At 43.3% G+C, this 20,517-nt stretch overlaps 1 protein-coding gene across 1 annotated transcript in view; it reads right to left on the bottom strand.

The window, feature by feature from the left end:
- LOC135220799 (beta-1,3-glucosyltransferase-like) overlaps window positions 1-20,517 on the bottom strand; it is a gene marked incomplete in the record, with an annotated part of 300,385 nt that overhangs the window by 269,362 nt on the left and 10,506 nt on the right. Inside the window, 1 exon segment of the mRNA XM_064258304.1 lies at window positions 6,193-6,243. Within this exon segment, the coding sequence (XP_064114374.1) occupies window positions 6,193-6,243 (51 nt within the window).

Below are 20,517 nucleotides of genomic sequence, written 5' to 3'. Positions count from 1 at the left end.
TCTCAACGAGGGGTAGGGCGAGAGGTTACTTTCGTCAGCGTGGCGCAGGAAGGGGCACGAGGAGTAGGCAGTTCAGAGGAGGGCGTGGTGGCCAACCCGACCCATCAGCAATGAGGCTCCCCAGGTAGGAGGGAGGCTGTCCTCTTCCCGCCGCCACAGGTGGGGGTTCAGCAATTGGGCACAGCATAGTGTCCAAAGGATTAGGCTGGAGTTGGATCAAAGATCCCCCTCCAATCAAATCATTTCATCAGGTACCGTCAAAGGAATTGATAGATTACGCGGAAGAACTCCTTCAGTAAGGAGCTATTGCGAGAAGTCAAACATCTAAATTTCAAGGGCGCTTATTCAGCGTGCCAAAGAAGGCTCAACAAAAAGAAGGGTAATCTTAGACTTGTCAAAGCTAAACTCTTTCATTCGCTGCGACAAGTTCAAGATGCTTACCCTCTCGCAAGTAAGGACCCTACTTCCGCGTGGAGCCGTCACATGCTCCATCGATCTTACAGACGCATACTATCATATCCCTATAGCCAGGCACTTCCGCCCATTCCTAGGATTCAGGCTAGGAAATCAGACATTCTCATTCAAAGTGATGCCCTTCGGTCTGAATGTAGCCCCCAGGGTATTCACAAAGATAGCAGAAGTGGTTGTACAACAATTGAGAGCTCAGGGAATCATGGTAGCGGCATACCTCGACGATTGGTTGATCTGGGCACCAACAGTCGAGGAATGTCTCGAAGCTACCAAAAAGGTAGTTCACTTTCTGGAAATTCTGGGGTTCCAGATAAACAAAACGAAATCCAGACTTACTCCGGAATCTCGTTTTCAGTGGCTAGGAATCCAATGGGATTTGTCTTCCCACAATCTATCAATTCCAGTGGCCAAACGGAAGGAAATAGCAAAATCTGTCAGGCAATTCCTCAATGCAAACAGACATCAAGAAGAAACCAGGAGAGAATCCTAGGGTCTCTTCAGTTTGCTTCGGGGTAACAGATATCCTTCTGAAAGCAAGGCTGAAAGATATAAATCGAATTTGGCGGTCAAGAGCAAACTCCAAATATCGAGACAAGTTGTCAGTAATTCCACAGATCCTCCGCCAAACCAACTACGGCCTTGGTCAAAGTAAAGAACTTAGCCAAGAAGGTACCCCTTCAATATCCCCTCCCAGTGTTAACCATTCACTACGGATGCTTCCCCTGTCCGGGTGGGGGATACTCTCAGTTCAAACAGGTTCATGGGACTTGGTCAGTTCAATTTCGCCAGCTCCACATAAACGTGTTGGAAGCAATGGCAGTATTTCTTACTCTGAAGAGACTGCTTCCCCCGAAGAAGTCTCATCTAAGGCTAGTTTTGGACAGTGCAGTGGTGAGTTCACTGCATCAACAGAGGAGGGTCCAAATCCAAGCATGTGAACCATGTCATGATAGCCATCTTTGCATATAGCAAACAAACACAAATGGCATCTGTCTGCCACTCACCTGGCAGGAGTAAGAAATGTGATAGCAGACGCCCTGTCCCGGTCAGTTCCTCTGGAATCAGAGTGGTCTCTGGACGTCGAGTCATTCCAGTGGGTAAGCCGGAGAGTCCCAGGTCTCCAAGTGGATCTCTTCGCCTCACAAGCGAACCACAAGCTCCCTTGCTTATGTGGCCCCCAACCTGGACCCTCTGGCTTATGCCACGGACGCCCTGTCGTTAGATTGGAATCAGTGGAGGAGGATTTATATTTTTCCTCCAGTGAATCTTCTCTTGAAAGTCCCTAGACAAACTAAGGTCTTTCAAAGGGATAGTAGCTCTAATTGCACCGGATTGGCCCAAGAGCAACTGGTATCCTCTTCTTTTGGAATTGGGTCTCCGACCTCAACGGATCCCCAATCCCAAACTGTCACAATCAGTACAAATGAGGACTGTGTTCGCTTCCTCAAGAACTCTCCAGACCCTAACTTTATGGACTTCATGAAGTTTGCGGCTAATAAAGATGCTGACATTGATCCACAGAACATTCTCTTCCTAGAATCAGATAAGAGAGAGTCAACCATTAGACAATATGACTCAGCTGTTAAAAAATTAGCATCTTTCTTGAGAGAATCGAACACCACAACCATGACAGTTAATTTGGCTATATCCTTTTTCAGATCTTGTTTGAAAAAGGTTTAGCAGCTAGCACGATTACCACTCACAAATCGGCTTTGAAGAAAATCTTTCAAGTAGGTTTTCAGATAGATTTGACTGAATCTTATTTCACATCTATCCCTAAAGCCTGTGCTAGACTTAGACCTTCTCAGAGGCCTACTACAGTTTCATGGTTCTTAAATGATGTCCTCAAATTAGCTTCAGATACTGACAACTCATCTTGTACGTTCATTATGCTCCTGAGGAAGACATTATTCTTATTAAGCCTAGCCTCAGGAGCTAGAATTTCAGAACTGTCGGCTCTATCCAGGGATGCGGGTCATGTGGAATTCCTCATCAGGAGAAGTTCTACTTGCTCCGGATCGTAGCTTTTTAGCCAAAAATGAAGATCCTCTTGCAAGGTGGGCTCCTTGGAAGGTTATCCCACTTCCACAGGATCCTTCTCTCTGCCCAGTATCAACTCTTAGAGCCTTTCTTTCTCGTACTTCTTCTAGATCCTCAGGTGCTCTCTTTATGAGAGAAAAAGGTGGTACTTTATCAGTTAAAGGCATTAGACAGCAAATCCTTTACTTCATTAAACAAGCCAACCCTGAGTCATTCCCAAAAGCACATGATATCAGGGGAGTAGCCACCTCAATTAATTATTTCCAACATATGAACTTTGAGGATCTTAGGAAGTTTACTGGATGGAAATCCCCGACAGTCTTTAAACGGCATTATTTAAATCCTTGTTAATCTTTAAAGTTTTCAGCAGTAGCAGCGGGAAACTAGTTTCCCCGATTACTGTTAGTAGTTGTAGTATTGATCCAGGTCTCCTTTCTACCTACTTCAACCAACATGCCTCAACCTATCGTCAGGCTACTCAACATCATAGCCTTAGCCGTTGTATCATATAGTGGATTGTCCCTTATTTTTTTTTTTGCTAGGGACAACCATTTTTGTACTGATATGTACTTCAGTGTACCTACCCTTATTTTTATGCTAGGGTAGGACACAATATGTTTGTATATTCACCATTTTGTGTTTGTGATGAACTTCAGTCACAATGTGTTTGTATATATTTGGAACTAATTGTATTTATGATGGATTTCAGTGTACCTACCCTTATTTTTATGCTAGGGTAGGACACATGTATGTATATATTTTGTAATTATTTATTCTAATTAAGTAAATCCCAAATTTGCCTTATTTTACATGCATCTCTGTAATTTTATTTATTTACCATTTAAGTACTTTAAGTTTACTAACATTCTATTATTTTACTGTTATAATAAGTTAGTTTAAGTGCTAATTTGTATGCTGTATTTGATTTACTTATATTATATCCATCATTTTAAACTGTTTTTCATTGTTTCCTTTTCCATCTTGTCTGTTTCTCTGGTACTCTTTCATAGGCCGACACGAGCTGAGCCCAGAAAAGGGATTTTGACGAAGGAAAAATCTATTTCTGGGTGATTGGCTCGTGTCGCCCTATGAAACCTTTTTTATGGTTTGTTTTCCCCCCTTGCAGGACAAGATGTATTTACTGTTTAATTAAGGATGACCGCTATGGGCGCTGCTGTCCGTGGCGTCCTCTAGTAGTAGTAGTAGAGGCTGCATCGCCCAGTTGGTATCAGCTCTCTCTTGGGGGATTCTGATAGGGAAGTTCTAATTGGTGTTTGTCTCGTGGTAGTGTTCCACACTCGCCCCTATATCATACCGACACTTCTTTTTAAGAGTGAGCGAGTCAGTTTTACTGACATTTTCTTAATTTTGTTTTTCTCTGGTAATTTTAGGCTAATTTTACCTAGAAAGAATGATATTAAGGATACTTTCATAGGGCGACACGAGCCAATCACCCAGAAATAGATTTTTCCTTCGTCAAAATCCCTTTTTCAAGCCCTTCTCTACTTCTAATCATTAGCTCTGTCTTTCCAATGCCCCTTTCAATCCTTTCCTTTCTAGGGCTTCTTTCCATGCTAAAAACCTTTCTTGCAGTTCTTCTGTCTCTGCTATAATGACTAAATCATCAGCAAACATCAGTTCCCATAGTTCTTCGTTGTTCTTTAATTCTGATGTCAGTGTATCTATAACGATGAGGAACAAGAATGGACTCAGAGTTGATTCCTGATAGAGGCCAACCTCCACAGGGAATGCCTTTCCCCACATATTTTGTCCGTGTGTATAGTAGTTCTTGCCCCCTCATAAATCATCTTCACTTTTCTAGTAATTCTCTCTTTCTCAAACACTAGTGGACCCTGTCATAAACCTTTTCAAGAGCCACAAAACACATGTAAAAAGCTTAATTTACTCTTTCTTTCTTAACAGCATTATCGACTTCACTCTCTCTGATGTTTGCTATTGATTCTTCTACTGGAGGAACATTTTGCAGTTCTTCACAATCATTCTCATTGTTTAATAGATTAATAAAAGAAATAGTGATTCCCGGAGAGCTTGCGTTAAATAAAAACGTGTTATTTAAACATATTTTCCCCCATAAGAAATAACAGTAAAAATGTGGGTTACATTCCTGGACTTGGGGAACTTTTATGCTAAGTACAACCAAATTGGATAACAGCAACATCCATTTGCTTGTATTTCAACCATCGTATGATAGTAAACAATTATTGTAGTTATGTTATAAACGACGTTATGTAGAATAGGGCTGATATATTTTTATGTAATAACTTTATTTGCTATAGATCACAGATCAGCAAGGAAATATGGTGTTAAATTTAAACAAAGTTGTAGCTGAAGCTGAGAAAGCTGTTCAAGCTGCTAATGACTATTATCGTGTATCGACAACAAGGATAAAACTCCAGTAAAGTTATGCCATCAAACACAACTGTAGAAAAAATCGAGAGAAAATCATTTTAATCAAACTGCTGATCCTGAAACAACAAATTTTACTGTTGTTTTCATGCAAATAAAAGATAAATAACGTAAAGCTCGTATTACGATTAAATCAAGTGAAAATAGCAAACAGAATCACGTCATATTTCTGCTTAAAAATTCACCGTTTAATGAAAAAACTTTGTCTCATATAAGTAAAGTATCTAGGTATTCGTTTAAGCTAACTAGAAGCAAGAAATTTGCACAGAATTGAGTTAAATACAGCAAAATAAACTCGTATTTGCTATCAGCTGATTTCCAAACCAAAACATTGACTACTATGTTATCATTTTATAATACATACAATATTATTGGATACAGTGAAGTCATGTATAACTTTTTAAAAGACTTGTGGAAAAGATGCATATTTGTTATGTTTGTAATTATGAGTATCGCTCAATTATGCCAATGTCGGAAAGAAGCTGATTCTCATTTTGTGTCTTTTTTTTTTTTACTGAATTATCATAGTCAGAATGTATTGAACCTCCAAAATTGGCTTATATTAATAATTACTGTACTGTACATGTATAGAGTATACTGTAGGGTAGGCTATTATATTCATATGTATACGATATACCAAAGTATATATGCTAGGCTAGGAGAATACCTGTACTATGTACGTCAGACAAAAAGAAAAACAGAACAAAATCGTTTTGCTATCAATAAATAAACAAAGTATTTTGCTTTATCAATAAATACAGTACATAAAGTCTTTTGCTTTATTAATAAATACATAAATACATACAGTGCACTGTGCTATGTCTTTCTGTATATTGACAGCTGTCGTCTGCAGTCCTGATGTGTGAGTGATTTGAAAACAACACTCGGGGACCAATTCGCGTTAAATCAAAATTTTTGACCTTTTTAACCATTTTTAAATATTTTCTAGCTCGCGTTAAATTGAAAACGTGTTGATTGAGAGGTGACTACTATATATAATATTATAAATATATATATATATATATATATATAATATATATATATATATATATATATATATAATTATTATATATAATATATAATTCTATATATATATATATTATATATATATATATATATATATATATATTTAATAATATATATAGATATATATATATATATATATTTATATATATATATATATATCATATATATATATAATTAAATGAGAAGCAAACTATATCTATATAAGAAGTAATACAATAATTGTTTTACCTTTACTTATGCTCACAGCTTCTCTTGGAAAAAGGCATGCTGCTGCAATCACTGAAAAACAAGAAATTTTGGGCATTAAAGTTACTGTATTATACAATAAAATAAACTCATTGTAAATCAAAAGAATTGGTTATACACTATTAAAACACACAATCCTTATTAAGAGGTGTGCAAAAAAAGGGATTTTGACGTAGGAAAAATCTATTTCTGGGTGATTGGCTCGTGTCGCCCTATGAAAGTATCCTTAATATCATTCTTTCTAGGCAAAATTAATCTAAAATTACCAGAGAAAAACAAAATTAAGAAAATGTCAGTAAAACTGATCGCTCACTATAAAAGAGTGTCGGTATGAGAATAGGGGCGAGTGGGAACACTACCACGAGTCATTCACCATTTAGACCTTCCAACCTAAAATCCCCACCAGAGAGCTGATACGAAAGGGTGATGCGGCCGCTACTACTACTACTACTACTACTGACGCCACGGACAGCAGCGCCCCTAGCGGTCATCCTTAATCTATGAACATCTTGTCCTGCAGGGTGGGTAAAAGAAGACAGGGTGGGTTTCATAGGGAGGAGCTATAGTCAAAGTCAAAAGGTTAAAATTTCAAGGTCGCTTGTTCAGCGTTCCAAAGAAAGGCTCAAACAAAAGAAGGGTAATCTTAGACTTGTCCCGCTTAAACTTAGCCATCCGCTGCGACAAGTTCAAGATGCTCACGATCTCACAGGTGCGGACCTTTACTTCCCGTGGGGCCGTCACCACCTCTATCGATCTTACAGACGCCTACTATCATATCCCTATTGCAAGAACACTTCCGTCCCGTATCTGGGATTCAAGATAGGAGATCAGACGTTCTCCTTCAAGGTAGTCCCGTTCGGGCTCAACGTGGCACCCAGGGTGTTCACGAAGCTAGCGGAAGTAGTAGTGCAACAGCTCAGAGCTCAAGGGATTATGGTAGTAGCGTATCTCGACGATTGGTTGATCTGGGCCCCATCAGTCGAAGAATGCAACAAGGCCACACTGAAAGTGATCCAATTCCTAGAATATCTAGGATTCAAGATAAACAGATCCAAATCAAGACTCACTCCAGAGTCAAACTTTCAGTGGCTAGGCATTCAATGGAATCTATCCTCACACACTCTGTCGATTCCATCCACCAAAAGGAAAGAAATAGCGAAGTCAGTCAGCAATTTCTAAGTCACAAACTAGCATCCGGGAGAGCTCAGGAAAGGATCCTCGGCTCTCTCCAGTTTGCTTCAGTAACGAACATCTTAATGAAAGCCAAACTAAAAGATCTAACCAGGATCTGGCGCTCACGAGCAAATGTCAGGTCCAGGGACAAGCTATCCTCAGTGCCTCTGATTCTAAAGAACCGGCTTCGGCCGTGGGCAAAAGTCAAGAATCTGTCAGTGTCAGTTCCTCTTCAGTTCCCTCCACCAGGGATCACCATCCACACAGACGCGTCCTTAAGCGGCTGGGGAGGGTACTCCCAAGTCAAAAAGGTTCAAGGAATTTGGTCACCCCAGTTCCGTCAGTTCCATATAAACGTACTGGAGGCAATGGCAGTTTTCTTGACTCTGAAAAGATTACGCCCAACCAAGGTACTCCCACATAAAGCTAGTCTTGGACAGCGCAGCGGTAGTACATTGCATAAACAGAGGAGGCTCCAAGTCGCGTCATCTAAACCACGTCATGATAGCCATCTTCTCCCTGGCAGACAAATTCAGTTGGCATCTTTCCTCCACCCACATAGCTGGAGTGAGAAACGTCATAGCAGACGCCCTATCCCGATCAGTACCCCTAGAGTCGGAATGGTCTCTAGACGGGAGAGTTCGTTCCAATGGATCCTTCAAAGAGTCCCAGGGCTACAGGTGGATCTCTTCGCATCACAAGCAAACCACAAACTACCGTGTTATGTAGCCCCCAACCTGGACCCTCTGGCTTACGCCACGGACGCCCTGGCTGGACTGGAACAACTGGGAGAAGATTTACGTCTTCCCTCCAGTGAATCTCCTTATGAAGGTATTAGACAACTCAGGACATTCAGGGGTCAAGTGGCCTCTAGTAGCCCCGTACTGGCCGAAGAGCAATTGGGTACCCCCATGATTCTGGAACTGGGCCTTCGTCCCTTCGGATCCCAGTCCCAAGCTCTCCCAGTCAGTACAAACGAAGACTGTGTTCGCTTCCTCAGGGATTCTCAAAACCCTAACTTTATGGATTTCATGAAGTTTGCGGCAAAAAGAGATGCGAATATTGACCCTCAGAATATTCTTTTCCTGGAATCCGATAAAAGGGATTCAACTTTGAGGCAGTATGATGCTGCCGTCAAAAAGTTAGCAATCTTCCTGAGGGAGTCAGATATCAGATTCATGACAGTTAATTCTGCTATATCCTTTTTCAGATCTTTATTTGAAAAGGGTTTAGCAGCTAGCACTATTACGACAAACAAGTCAGCATTGAAAAAGATATTTCAATTTGGATTTAACATAGACTGACAGATACCTATTTCTCGTCTATTCCTAAAGCATGTGCTAGACTTAGGCCTCTGTCAGGCCTACGTCAGTTTCATGGTTCTTAAACGATGTTCTAAAACTGGCTTCCGAAACCGATAATGACACATGCTCATTTTATGATGCTCCTAAGGAAAACTCTGTTTTTATTAAGCCTAGCTTCAGGAGCAAGAATTTCAGAACTGTCGGCTTTATCCAGAGATCCGGATCATGTTCAATTCCTTCCCACAGGGGAAGTGCTACTTCTCCGGAACGTAGTTTTTTAGCAAAGAATGAAGATCCTTTGATGAGGTGGGAACCTTGGAAGGTATTACCCCTTCCGCAAGATGTTTCCCTTTGTCCAGTTTCAACCTTACGAGCCTTTCTATCCAGGACCTCCTCTTCCTCATCGGGGCCCCTCTTTAGGAGGGAAAAAGATGGTACTTTATCCACTAAAGGCATCAGGCAACAAATCCTGTACTTTATCAAACAAGCCAATCCTGACTCCTTTCCAAAAGCACATGATGTCAGGGCAGTAACCACCTCAATTAATTACTTCCAGCATATGAATTTTGATGATTTAAAGAAGTATACCGGATGGAAATCGCCGACAGTGTTCAAACGTCACTACCTTAAGTCCTTGGAAGCTCTGAAATTCCCAGCAGTAGCAGCGGGTAACATAGTTTACCCCTGACTCTAGTTAGATTATAGTAGAAGATTCAGTCCTCCTTTCTACCTGCCTCACCCAACAGTTCGTCTATTCCTACCTTGTTCATTAGCTTAGCATTCACCTTGTGTCTTAGCTGCTTTATGATTATATAGTGTCCCTTTTGTCTGGTTAGGGACACACACAGCTGATTACCATACTGATCTCATAGATGTTATCCCCTTTTTTTATTTTATGCTAGGGGATACATCATATTACAATGGTTACGGGTTTTGTATATTAAGTCATATACATTCCTGAGATATATATTTTTTGTGATTGATCAAATATTTATGTAACTTTATATTAATTGCTATTTCTATTTTGATACATGTTGTTACACAGATTTATTGATGATAGGTAATCATTTTACCTATTTGTATATATGTAAATTACCTTGATATTATTAACATAATTAGTTTTAAGGGTAATTTAAGCATAATTCTGATTTTGTTTTACTGTGTATTTGTATCTTTTTAGCAATTATATTCATTCATTTATTTGTATCTTTTATTTGAGACCTATTTTGTTTTATTATATTCTGTTTACTTTCTTTACACTCTGGCTGTTTCTCTGTACGATTTCGCGCAAGCGACACGAGCTGAGCCCAGAAAAGGATTTTGACGTAAGGAAAAATCTATTTCTGGGCGATTGGCTCGTGTCGCCAGCGAAATACCCCCCCTACCCGTCCCTTCGCTCAAGATTGTCTGCTAACTTCAGGATGGCCACCAGAGGCGCAGCAGTCGCAAGCATGGGATGGAGTAGTAGTAGTACGAGCTGCTCTCTCTGTGGGACGGCTCCCCTCTTGGAGGGTTTTGTAGTGGGAGATTTCTATTGGCATTTGGCTCGTGGTAGTGGTCTCACTCGCCTAGTGTTCATACCGACACCCTCCTAGAGGGTGAGCGAGTCAGTTATACTGACCTTTTTCTTTATTTTATTTATTCTCTGGTATGTGTTAGTACATTTACCCTAGAAATAATAGATTAAAGGATATTTCGCTGGCGACACGAGCCAATCGCCCAGAAATAGATTTTTCCTTACGTCAAAATCCTTTTTCTGGGCTCAGCTCGTGTCGGCCTATGAAAGTGTACCAGAGAAACAGACAAGATGGGAATAAGGACAAATGAAAATCAGTTGTAAAAAAAGAGATATATAATATAAGTGAATCAGGGACATTACAGTATACAAACAAAGTACTTAAAGCTAACTTATCCTAAACAATGACATGATAAAGAAAGCAAACAATGTATAAAGTATTAAAAATAATTATATAAACATAGTAATATCCAGTAATGTAATGGCAAAATAACAAAATTGATTCACTTAAGTAAGATATTTACATAATATACAAACACATTGTGTTCTACCCTAGCATAAAAATAAGGGTAGGAACACTGAAGTACATTATAAGTACATAGTGTGGATGTCCCTAGCAAAAAAATAAGGGACAATCCACCAATATGATTCCAGCGGCTAAGGCTAGAGTATCCGAGTAGCATGGCAATAGGGTGAGGCATGTTGGACGAGGTAGGTAGAAAGGAGACCTGGATCTATACTACGACTACTATACAGTATCAGGAGAAACAATGTTTCCCGCTGCTACTGCAGAAAATTTTAAAGATTCCAAGGACTTTAGGTAATGACGTTTAAAGACTGTCGGAGATTTCCATCCAGTATACTTTTTAAGATCCTCAAAGTTCATATGTTGGAAGTAATTAATTGAGGTGGCTACTCCTCTGATGTCATGTGCTTTTGGAAATGAATCAGGATTGGCTTGTTTAATGAAGTAAAGGATCTGTTGTCTAATTCCTTTTACTGATAAAGTACCACCTTTTTCTCTCATAAAGAGAGAACCTGAGGATCTTGAGGATGTACGAGATAGAAAGGCTCTTAAAGTTGTTACTGGCAGAGAGAAGGATCTTGCGGAAGTGGGATGACTTTCCAAGGAGCCCACCTTGCAAGGGGATCCTCATTTTTAGCCAAAAAACTACGATCCGGCGCAAGTAGAACTTCTCCTGAGGGGAGGAATTCCACATGACCCGCATCTCTGGATAGAGCCGACAGTTCTGAAATTCTGGCTCCTGAAGCTAGGCTTAATAAGAATAATGTCTTTCTAAGAAGCATTATGAATGTACAAGACGAGTTGTCAGTATCTGAGGCTAGTTTGAGGACATTCATTTAAGAACCATGAAACTGCAGTAGGCCTTTGAGAAGGCCTAAGTCTAGCACAGGCTTTGGGAATGACGTAAAGTAAGATTCTGTAGGTCTATCTGGAAACCCAATTGAAAGATCTTCTTCAAAGCCGATTTATGAGTAGTAATAGTGCTAGCTGCTAAGCCTTTTTCAAACAAGGACCTGAAAAAGGATATAGCTAAGTTAACTGTCATGGTTTGTAGTGTTTGATTCTTTCAGGAAGGATCTAATTTTTTAACAGCTGAGTCATATGTCTAATAGTTGACTCTCTTTTATCTGATTCTAGGAAGAGGATGTTTTGTGGATCAATGTTAGCATCTTTGTTAGCCGCAAACTTCATGAAGTCCATAAAGTTAGGGTCTGAAGAATTCCTGAGGAAGCGAACACAGTCCTCATTTGTACTGATTGCGACAGCTTGGGATTGGGAATCCGTTGAGGTCGGAGACCCAATTCCAGAAGCAGAGGATACCAGTTGCTTTTTGGCCAGTCTGGAGCAATCAGAGCTACTAGTCCCTTGAAAGTCCTCAGCTTGCACCACAGTCTAATCAACCCTTACTTCCATCACCGGCCTACAACCAGACTTATGAGGCACATACTTCCTTTCAGAGGTATGCTCCTAGAGGAACTAGAGGACGTGGTACCTCCAGACGGGTCGGCGGGAGGAGGGGAAGGCATCGCAAGAGCCAGACCCTACAGAGGAGGTAGAGGTTCAAGACCAGCTGCCAACAATGAGACAGCCAAGGTAGGTGGGAGATTAGCTCTATTCAAGCACAGGTGGACATTCAACACCTGGGCACACAGTGTCATATCAAAAGGTCTGGGATGGAGGTGGAAGAAGGGACCACCTCCCCCATACAAGTTTTTTCAAGACCGGACACCAGATCTAGTAGCTTTCACTCAGGAACTACTCCAGAAAAGGGCAATAAAAAGAGTCAGGAACATCAAATTTCAAGACAGACTATTTTCTTTCAGTCCCCAAGAAGGGCACAGACAAGAGGAGGGTGATTCTAGATCTTTCACGGCTCAATTCCAGTATAGTATGCGACAAATTTCGCATGCTACCGTGACCCAAGTGAGAACCTTACTTCCCGTGGAGCCGTCACCACCTCTATAGATCTTACCGATGCTTATTATCATGTGCCCATAGCAAGGACCTTGTCCCCTTACCTAGGGTTCAGGTTAGGAAGAGAAGCTTACTCCTTCCGAGTCATGCCGTTCGGCCTCAATATTGCTCCCAGGATTTTCACCAAGTTGGCGGACGTGGTAGTCCAAGAACTTCGGAGTCAGGGAATTCTATTGGCTGCATACCTGGACGATTGGATAATTTGGGCTTCCAACAAAGAGCAATGTCTGGAATCAACCCACAAAGTCATGAGATTTCTAGACCATTTAGGTTTTCAGATAAATCTTCAAAAGTCAAGACTGGTCCCCAGCTCCAAGTTCCAATGGTTGGGACTACAGTGGGACCTCCAGACACACAGGTTTTCAGTTCCTTGGGAGAAGTGCAAAGAGATTGCGAAAGCCACAAGGCAGTTTATAAGAAACAAACTAGCATCGAGACGGGCCCAGGAAAGGATTCTAGGCTCCTTACAGTTTGTAGCAGTGACCCAACCAGTACTGAAAGCCAGACTAAAAGACTTCAACAGAATTTGGAGAAGTCGAGCCAATATAGGCTTAAGAGACAAGCTATCAAGAATTCCCCAGCTCTTACGCAAGAGTCTAAAACCTTGGTCTACAGCCAAGAGTTTAGCAAAGACAGTACCACTTCAGTATCCTCAACCGGATCTGGTGGTTCATACAGACGCATCCCAAAGCGGATGGGGAGGCCATTCCCCTACTCAAAAGTTTCAGGGAAAATGGTCCAAGTCCTTCCAAAGATTCCATATAAATGTGTTAGAAGCTATGGCAGTTTTCCTTACTCTCAAAAGAATGAATCCAAAGAAAGGAATACATATCAGGTTAGTCCTCGACAGTGCAGTAATTGTTCACTGCATCAACAGAAGGGGCTCCAAGTCCAAGTTCGTAAATCATGTGATGATTGCGATCTTCTCTCGAGCACAAACGTCGCTGGCACCTATCAGCCACACATCTAGCAGGAGCCAGGAACGTAGTGGCAGATGCTCTGTCAAGGACATCCCCATTGGAGTCGGAATGGACACTAGACGTACAGTCGTTTCAATGGTGTCCAAGCAGGTCCCGGGTCTTCAAGTGGACCTTTTTGCCACGGAGTCAAATCATCATCTTCGATGCTATGTGGCTCCCAACCTGGACCCTCTGGCCTTTGCCACAGACGCATTGTCTCTGGATTGGAATCTTTGGAAGAAAATTTATTTATTTCCACCAGTCAATCTCCTGATGGAAGTCCTTCACAAGCTCAGGACATATCGAGGGAAAGTAGCCTTGATAGCCCCCTGGTGGCCGAAGAGCAACTGGTTCCCTCTAATACTGGAATTGAAGCTCCGTCCCAGACGGATCCCCAATCCAATACTGTCACAAATAGTACAAACCAAGAAAGTATACGCTTCCTCAAACAGTCTACAAGCCCTAACTTTATGGAGTTTATGAAGATGGCAGCTCTTCATGATTCTGGTATTGATCCGGAAAATATTACATTCCTGGAATCTGATAAAAGAGATTCTACTCTTAGACAGTATGACTCTGCTCTTAAGAGGTTGGTTAAATTTGTGAAAGAAAAGGAAGTGCAGGTTATGACAACCAATCTAGCAATTTCATTTTTTAAAGAATTGTTTGATCAAGGCTTAGCTCCTGGTACTATTACGACTATGAAATCTGCCCTTAAAAAGATTTTCCTGGTAGGGTTTGGGATAGATTTAACTAGTTCCTATTTCTCCTCTATCCCTAGAGCTTGCGCAAGGCTGAGACCTATACATAGGCCTCAGTCTGTTTCCTGGTCTCTAAATGAAGTTTTGAGCCTGGCTTCCAGTATTGATAATGAATCCTGTCAGTATTTAACCCTACTTAGGAAAACTCTATTTTTATTAAGTTTAGCCTCAGGAGCAAGAATTTCTGAACTGTCGGCCTTGTCTAGAGATCCAGGCCATATAGATTTCCAACCTAATGGTAATGTTTTACTTTCACAGACAAAACCTACTTAGCCAAAAATGAAAGTCCACAAGATAGATGGACTCCTTGGTCAATAGTTCCTCTCCCTCAAGACGCTTCTCTCTGTCCAGTTCAATCTCTCAAATCTTATTTAGATAGAACGTCATTTAAGTCATCAGGCCCCTTATTCATGAGAGAAAAAGGAGGAACAATTACTATGAGAGGTATCAAACAACAAATTCTTTACTTTATTAAACAGGCAGATCCTGACTCATTTCCCTGGTTCATGATGTCCGGGCAATTGCTACCTCTATTAACTATTTTCAGCATATGAATTTTGAAGGTTTGAAAAAGTACACTGGGTGGAAATCTTCGACAGTTTTCAAACGCCACTACCTTAAATCTCTTAATGCACTTAAGTTCCCTGCCGTGGCTGCAGGAAGTATTGTAGTTCCTGAAAACTCTTAACTTCCTCTTTCTTTGACACCTCCTTTTTTATTTCCCACTTGCCTGCCTCACCTAGTTGTTCAACCCTGCTTTCCTCTCCCTCGGGCCTTCAACAGGCACGGGTGGGGAGTTTTGTATTAGCTTGTTTTAAGAGATCCTTTGGTACCAAGTACTGCTGTATTGTTATAATTTTGTATTACCTTTAGACTTTACAGGTGAACTCCTGTAGCTGTACATAAATTCATTTTTTGAATTCTCTCATTTTGTTAAGTTGAGAAAGGTCTTTTGTTAACAATACAAGTTTTTTATATACTGGGGTTTATGTATATTAAAATTCTTTTTTATATTTAAATGGTTTAGTTCTCCTTCCTTGTTACAGTATTTTCTTTATTTTCAGCTTGCCCCATTTCTCTGGTACGATTTCACCGGTGACACGGCTTGAGCCCAAAAAAGGGATTTTGACGGAGGAAAAATCTATTTTTGGGTGAGGAGCCGTGTCGCCCGGTGACCCACCTTAGTAATATCTTGATCTCCCACCCGGTGGTGGTACAAGCTGAGGGTTGCTAACTCTAGATGTTGTAGATGGCGCTTGGGAGGAGGGTGTTGGTTGCGGGGAGGCGGCCTGTATAACGGCACCTCGTATGTTGGGGATTGTTGACGAGGATCTTTCTGTGGGGTGAAGGAAACGTGGCTGTATTACTCGCCCCTGGTTTATACACGACATTTTTATTTTAAAAAAGTGCTCGCCTGAGGGTAGTAACCTCAGTCAGTCCCTTTGGTTTATTCTCTAGTATATTTAGCATTAGTTTTATATATTAGAAATGGCTAACGAGACATTTCACCGGGCGACACGGCTCCTCACCCAAAAATAGATTTTTCCTCCGTCAAAATCCCTTTTTTCTCCACTGATTCCAATCTAACGACAGGGCGTCCGTGGCATAAGCCAAAGGGTCCAGGTTGGGGGCCACATAGCAAGGGAGCTTGTGGTTCGCTTGTGAGGCGAAGAGATCCACTTGGAGACCTGGGACTCTCCGGCATATCCACTGGAATGACCCGTCGTCCAGGGACCATTCTGATTCCAGAGGGACCGACCGGGACAAAGCGTCTGCTATTACATTTCTTACCCCCGCCAGGTGAGTGGCGGACAGATGCCATCTGTGTGTCTGCTAGGGCAAAGATGGCTATCATGACATGATTCACGTGTTTGGATTTGGACCCTCCTCTGTTGATGCAATGTACTACCACTGCACTGTCCAAAACTAGTCTTAGATGAGACTTCTTCGGGGGAAGAAGTCTCTTCAGGGTAAGAAATACTGCCATTGCTTCCAGGACGTTTATGTGAAGCTGGCGGAACTGAACTGACCAAGTCCCCTGAACTTGCTTGAATTGAGAATATCCCCCCCATCCGGACAGGGAGGCATCCGTGTGAATGGTTAACACTGGAAGGGGATATTGAAGGGGTACTAATTTGGCAAGGTTCTTCACTTTTGTCCATGGACGGAGCTGATTGCGAAGGATCTGTGGAATTACTGACAAACTTGTCTCGAGATTTGGCGTTTGCTCTCGATCGCCAAACTCGATTTATATCTTTCAGCCTTGCTTTAAGGAGGATGTCTGTCACTGAGGCAAACTGAAGAGAACCTAGGATTCTTTCCTGGTTTCTCCTTGATGTTTGTTTGCATTTGAGAAATTGTTTCACAGACTTGGCTATTTCTTCTCTTTTGACCACCGGAATTGACAGATTGTGGGAAGACAAATCCCATTTGATTCCTAGCCACTGAAAACGAGACTCCGGAGTGAGTCTGGATTTCGTTTTGTTTATCTGGAACCCCAGATGTTCCAGAAATTGAACTACCTTCTTTGTGGCTTTGAGACATTCCTCGACCGTTGGTGCCCAGATCAACCAATCGTCGAGGTATGCTGCTACCATTATCCCTTGAGTTCTCAACTGTTGAACTACCACTTCTGCTACTTTCGTGAATACCCTGGGGGCTACATTCAGACTGAAGGGCATCACTTTGAATGAGAACGTCTGATTTCCTAGTTTGAAGCCTAGGAATGGACGGAAGTGCCTGGCTATAGGGATATGATAGTATGCGTCTGTATGATCGATGGAGGATGTGACGGCCCCACGGGGAAGTAAGGTCCTTACCTGCGAGATGGTAAGCATTTTGAACTTGTCGCAACGAATGAAAGAGTTTAGCTTTGACAAGTCTAAGATTACCCTTCTTTTTGTTGAGCCTTTCTTTGGCACGCTGAATAAACGACCTTGAAATTTTAGATGCTTGACTCTCGCAATAGCTCCTTTCTGAAGGAGTTCCTCCGCGTAATCTGTCAATTCCTTTGATGGTTCCTGATAAAATGATTTGATTGGAGGGGGATCTTTGATCCAACTCCAACCCAATCCATTGGACACGATGCTCTGTGCCCATTTGCTGAACCCCCACCTGTGACGGAAGAGGAACAGCCTCCCTCCTACCTGGGGAGCCTCACTGTTGTTGGGCGGGTTGACCTCTGCGCCCTCCTCTGAATTGCCTTCCTCTTGCAGCTCTCCCTGTGCCACGCTGGCGAAAGTGGCCCCTCGCCCTGCTACCCCTAGAAAACCTATTAAAGGCTGGGTAAGCCTGGCTTTCATACATAGAGTTGAAGGCCGGCGAGACTGCGTAGGAGGTTGAGGGTTGAGACTGAGGGGACAACAGGAGGATGGGTTGAGCCTGTTTTGAAGTCGATGGCTGTCCCTGTTGGGTAACTGGGACGGCCTGAACAAACTGCTGTTGCTGCTGTTGCTTCTGGTAAGGCTGGAACCTTCTGCCAGACTTCTTAAGTTTCTTACCAGCAGCAGGGGCGGTTTCTTGCTTCCTCTTGGAAGAGATGCCCCACCTAGCCCTAAGGCTCTGGTTGAGCCTAGCAGCCTCGTGGTGCACCTCGTTCACAGCGGACTCTGGGAAGAGGTCCGCACCCCACATGCTGGAAGCCAGGAGTCTATTAGGCTCGTGCCTAATAGTGGCCTCCTGCAGAACGTGCTTTCGGCAGTTCCTCCTAGCTTGGAAGAAGTCGAAAGCATCCGTCTGAACTGTCTGGAGCTGAGACTTGGCCAGAATCTTGAATAGCGGTTCTGTGCCATAAGACAGGGCCGCCATTTCCGTGATGATCAGGGAGTTAAGGGCCCTCCCAAATCTAGTTCGAGCATCGAACTCCGCCTGAATCAGAGTATCAGGCAGCCTTGGAAGCTTCTCGCCAAACTGGTCCATTGCGCAGTCTGGCTTAAGCTTACCAATCGTGAACGTGGCAGGCAAGTTCTCCCACAATTCTCCAAAGGCTGGGAAGAGCGGAGAAGTAGATTCAGCTTCCCTCAGCTGTGGCATGGGCTCATCCTTGAGGACTGCCTGAAGAGTCGCTTCCACTATTTTGGTAGCGAACGGAAGAGAAGCCTCCTCCTCCGTCGCGAAAATAGTGAAAGGACTCTTGAAAGCCTGGAGCTTAGTGTTGGTACACTCCCAATCCTCTAGGCAGTAAACCCATTCCCGCTGTGCGTGCTCCCTACTATACAGCACGTTCTCTCGGGAAATCTTGTCCTCTCTAGTGAGAGCAGCCACGGTCAGCCTAGCATATCCAATGAAAGGCTGAGTCAATCCAGGAGGATAAAACTCGAAGTCCTCAATCCTTCGAGTCCCACACTCCGGGACAGAGATCATGCCGTCATTAAATGGAGCATAAGCGGCCACTCTCCATGGGTTATCCATGGAGAAGGCTGGTAGGGACTCATATGGAGGTAGCTGCAGAATGCCAGTACCTGCTACGGGGGAGATTGGCTGAGGAACCTGAGAAAGCCCAGCTACATGGTCCTCATTCTCTCTAACTCTGTTAGAGAGATCCTGGATGGATTGGCCCGACTGACTGAGGGTGTTTGACAGCTGCGCAAACATCTGTTCAAACCTGGTCCCGAGGGCGGAGACCTGCGAGCCAACCATCTCTCCCACTTGCTGCATCACCACTGCCGAGAAGGCGGTGGGATCAAAGGAGCCTGGTCCCGCCACTCCAACCGGCGTTGCCGGAGTGGATGCGGTGGAGGCCGGAGAAGGCGTTGGCTCGGCTGGAGCGCGAGCCTTCTCCTTAGAAGCCTTGCTTCTAGAGCTCTTAGAGTACGAAGAGCTCGGCTTTGCCTTCACCGCGTCAGCGTAGGAAGTCGAAGACTTCTTTGCTGAAGAAGACGACGACGACTTCTTAGAAGTCGTCTTGTGGAGGGTCTTCTGTCCTCTCTGTCCCTTCACCTTCGGGGGTACAGAGAGAGCAGGAGAGCAGGCAGGGATCTCAGATCCCGTAAAGCCTTGGAAAGAAGCAGTAGAAGGGACAGGAGAAGATCCAGGAGCGCCCAAGGAAAGACCTTGGGCGCCCGACACACCTACCTCAACCAACAAATCCTCTGCCCCTACCGCCATAGGTTCGATGTTCAGGTCCAAGTTCGCGACATCTGGGACCGGCTCCTGCGTGGAGGCGGACCCCGAACAAGCTGCTGCTGCACCTCCTGCTGTATGGAAGCTATGAGAGAGGCTGCCGAGATGGGATCAACGTAACCGGTTGACTTGCCGCCGGGGAAGATCTGAACGGCCAGCTTCTTATCGAGGATGTATGGCTGGCCCTTGGCGGCGTTCTTCCCGAAGCCGCCCACCCAAGCCTTCAGGGTTGCTAAGGCGACTTCCTTCACGGCGGCAGCCTGAAAGAGAGGGCGAAATGAAGCTTCTAGCGGCGGAGACAGGGTTTAACAAGCTTATAACTAAGTGTTATTAGTGATACGACCAAGAAGTCTAAGAGTAGACTTACCCCCCCCAACAGCTGACTAACAAGGTCGTAGCATATGGTGCAGGCTTCTGGGTGCCAGACGATCATACCATTGTGGGTCGTGGCACACGGGGCGTGAGTCCTGCACTCCTCATGGGCGCAGGGGTCGTAAAGAGTCGCGTTGCACCCCAGGACCTGACAGTTGGTAGCCTGTAAGTGGAAAGATACATAAGTATCAGGAGCACACTTACAGCCTAACAATTGCTCCGCTGCATGCCGGAGCGTGAAAGTTAGATTAAACCAGAGCCCCGCCGTAATACGTGTGGTAACTAGGCGGTTGGAGTTGTCTAAGGCTACGCCGGAGACAGGAGAAAAATATCCAACCAGGTGTGGTGGGGAGCCATGAAACCACGACGGAGAACGACGGAGATGGTACACACAAAAATAATTAAAACTAAAATTCACCGTAAAATTAGGGTACATCCTTATATTTATAACGAAGTATATAAATTTTTTCCCGTCTACTAGAAGAGTGCCCGGGTAAGAAGCAAGCTCTCCTCCGGTAGCGGAAAAAAGAGGATATAGTAGGCAAGCAACAGACCACTAGTAATGACCACCCCGCCCGCTGGCGGAGCCAGACGAACTATA

This window comes from Macrobrachium nipponense, chromosome 2 (assembly GCF_015104395.2).
Source record: "Macrobrachium nipponense isolate FS-2020 chromosome 2, ASM1510439v2, whole genome shotgun sequence".
In the NCBI taxonomy this organism is placed as follows: Eukaryota; Metazoa; Arthropoda; class Malacostraca; order Decapoda; family Palaemonidae; genus Macrobrachium; species Macrobrachium nipponense.
This window is presented reverse-complemented; position numbering and strand designations above follow the sequence as displayed.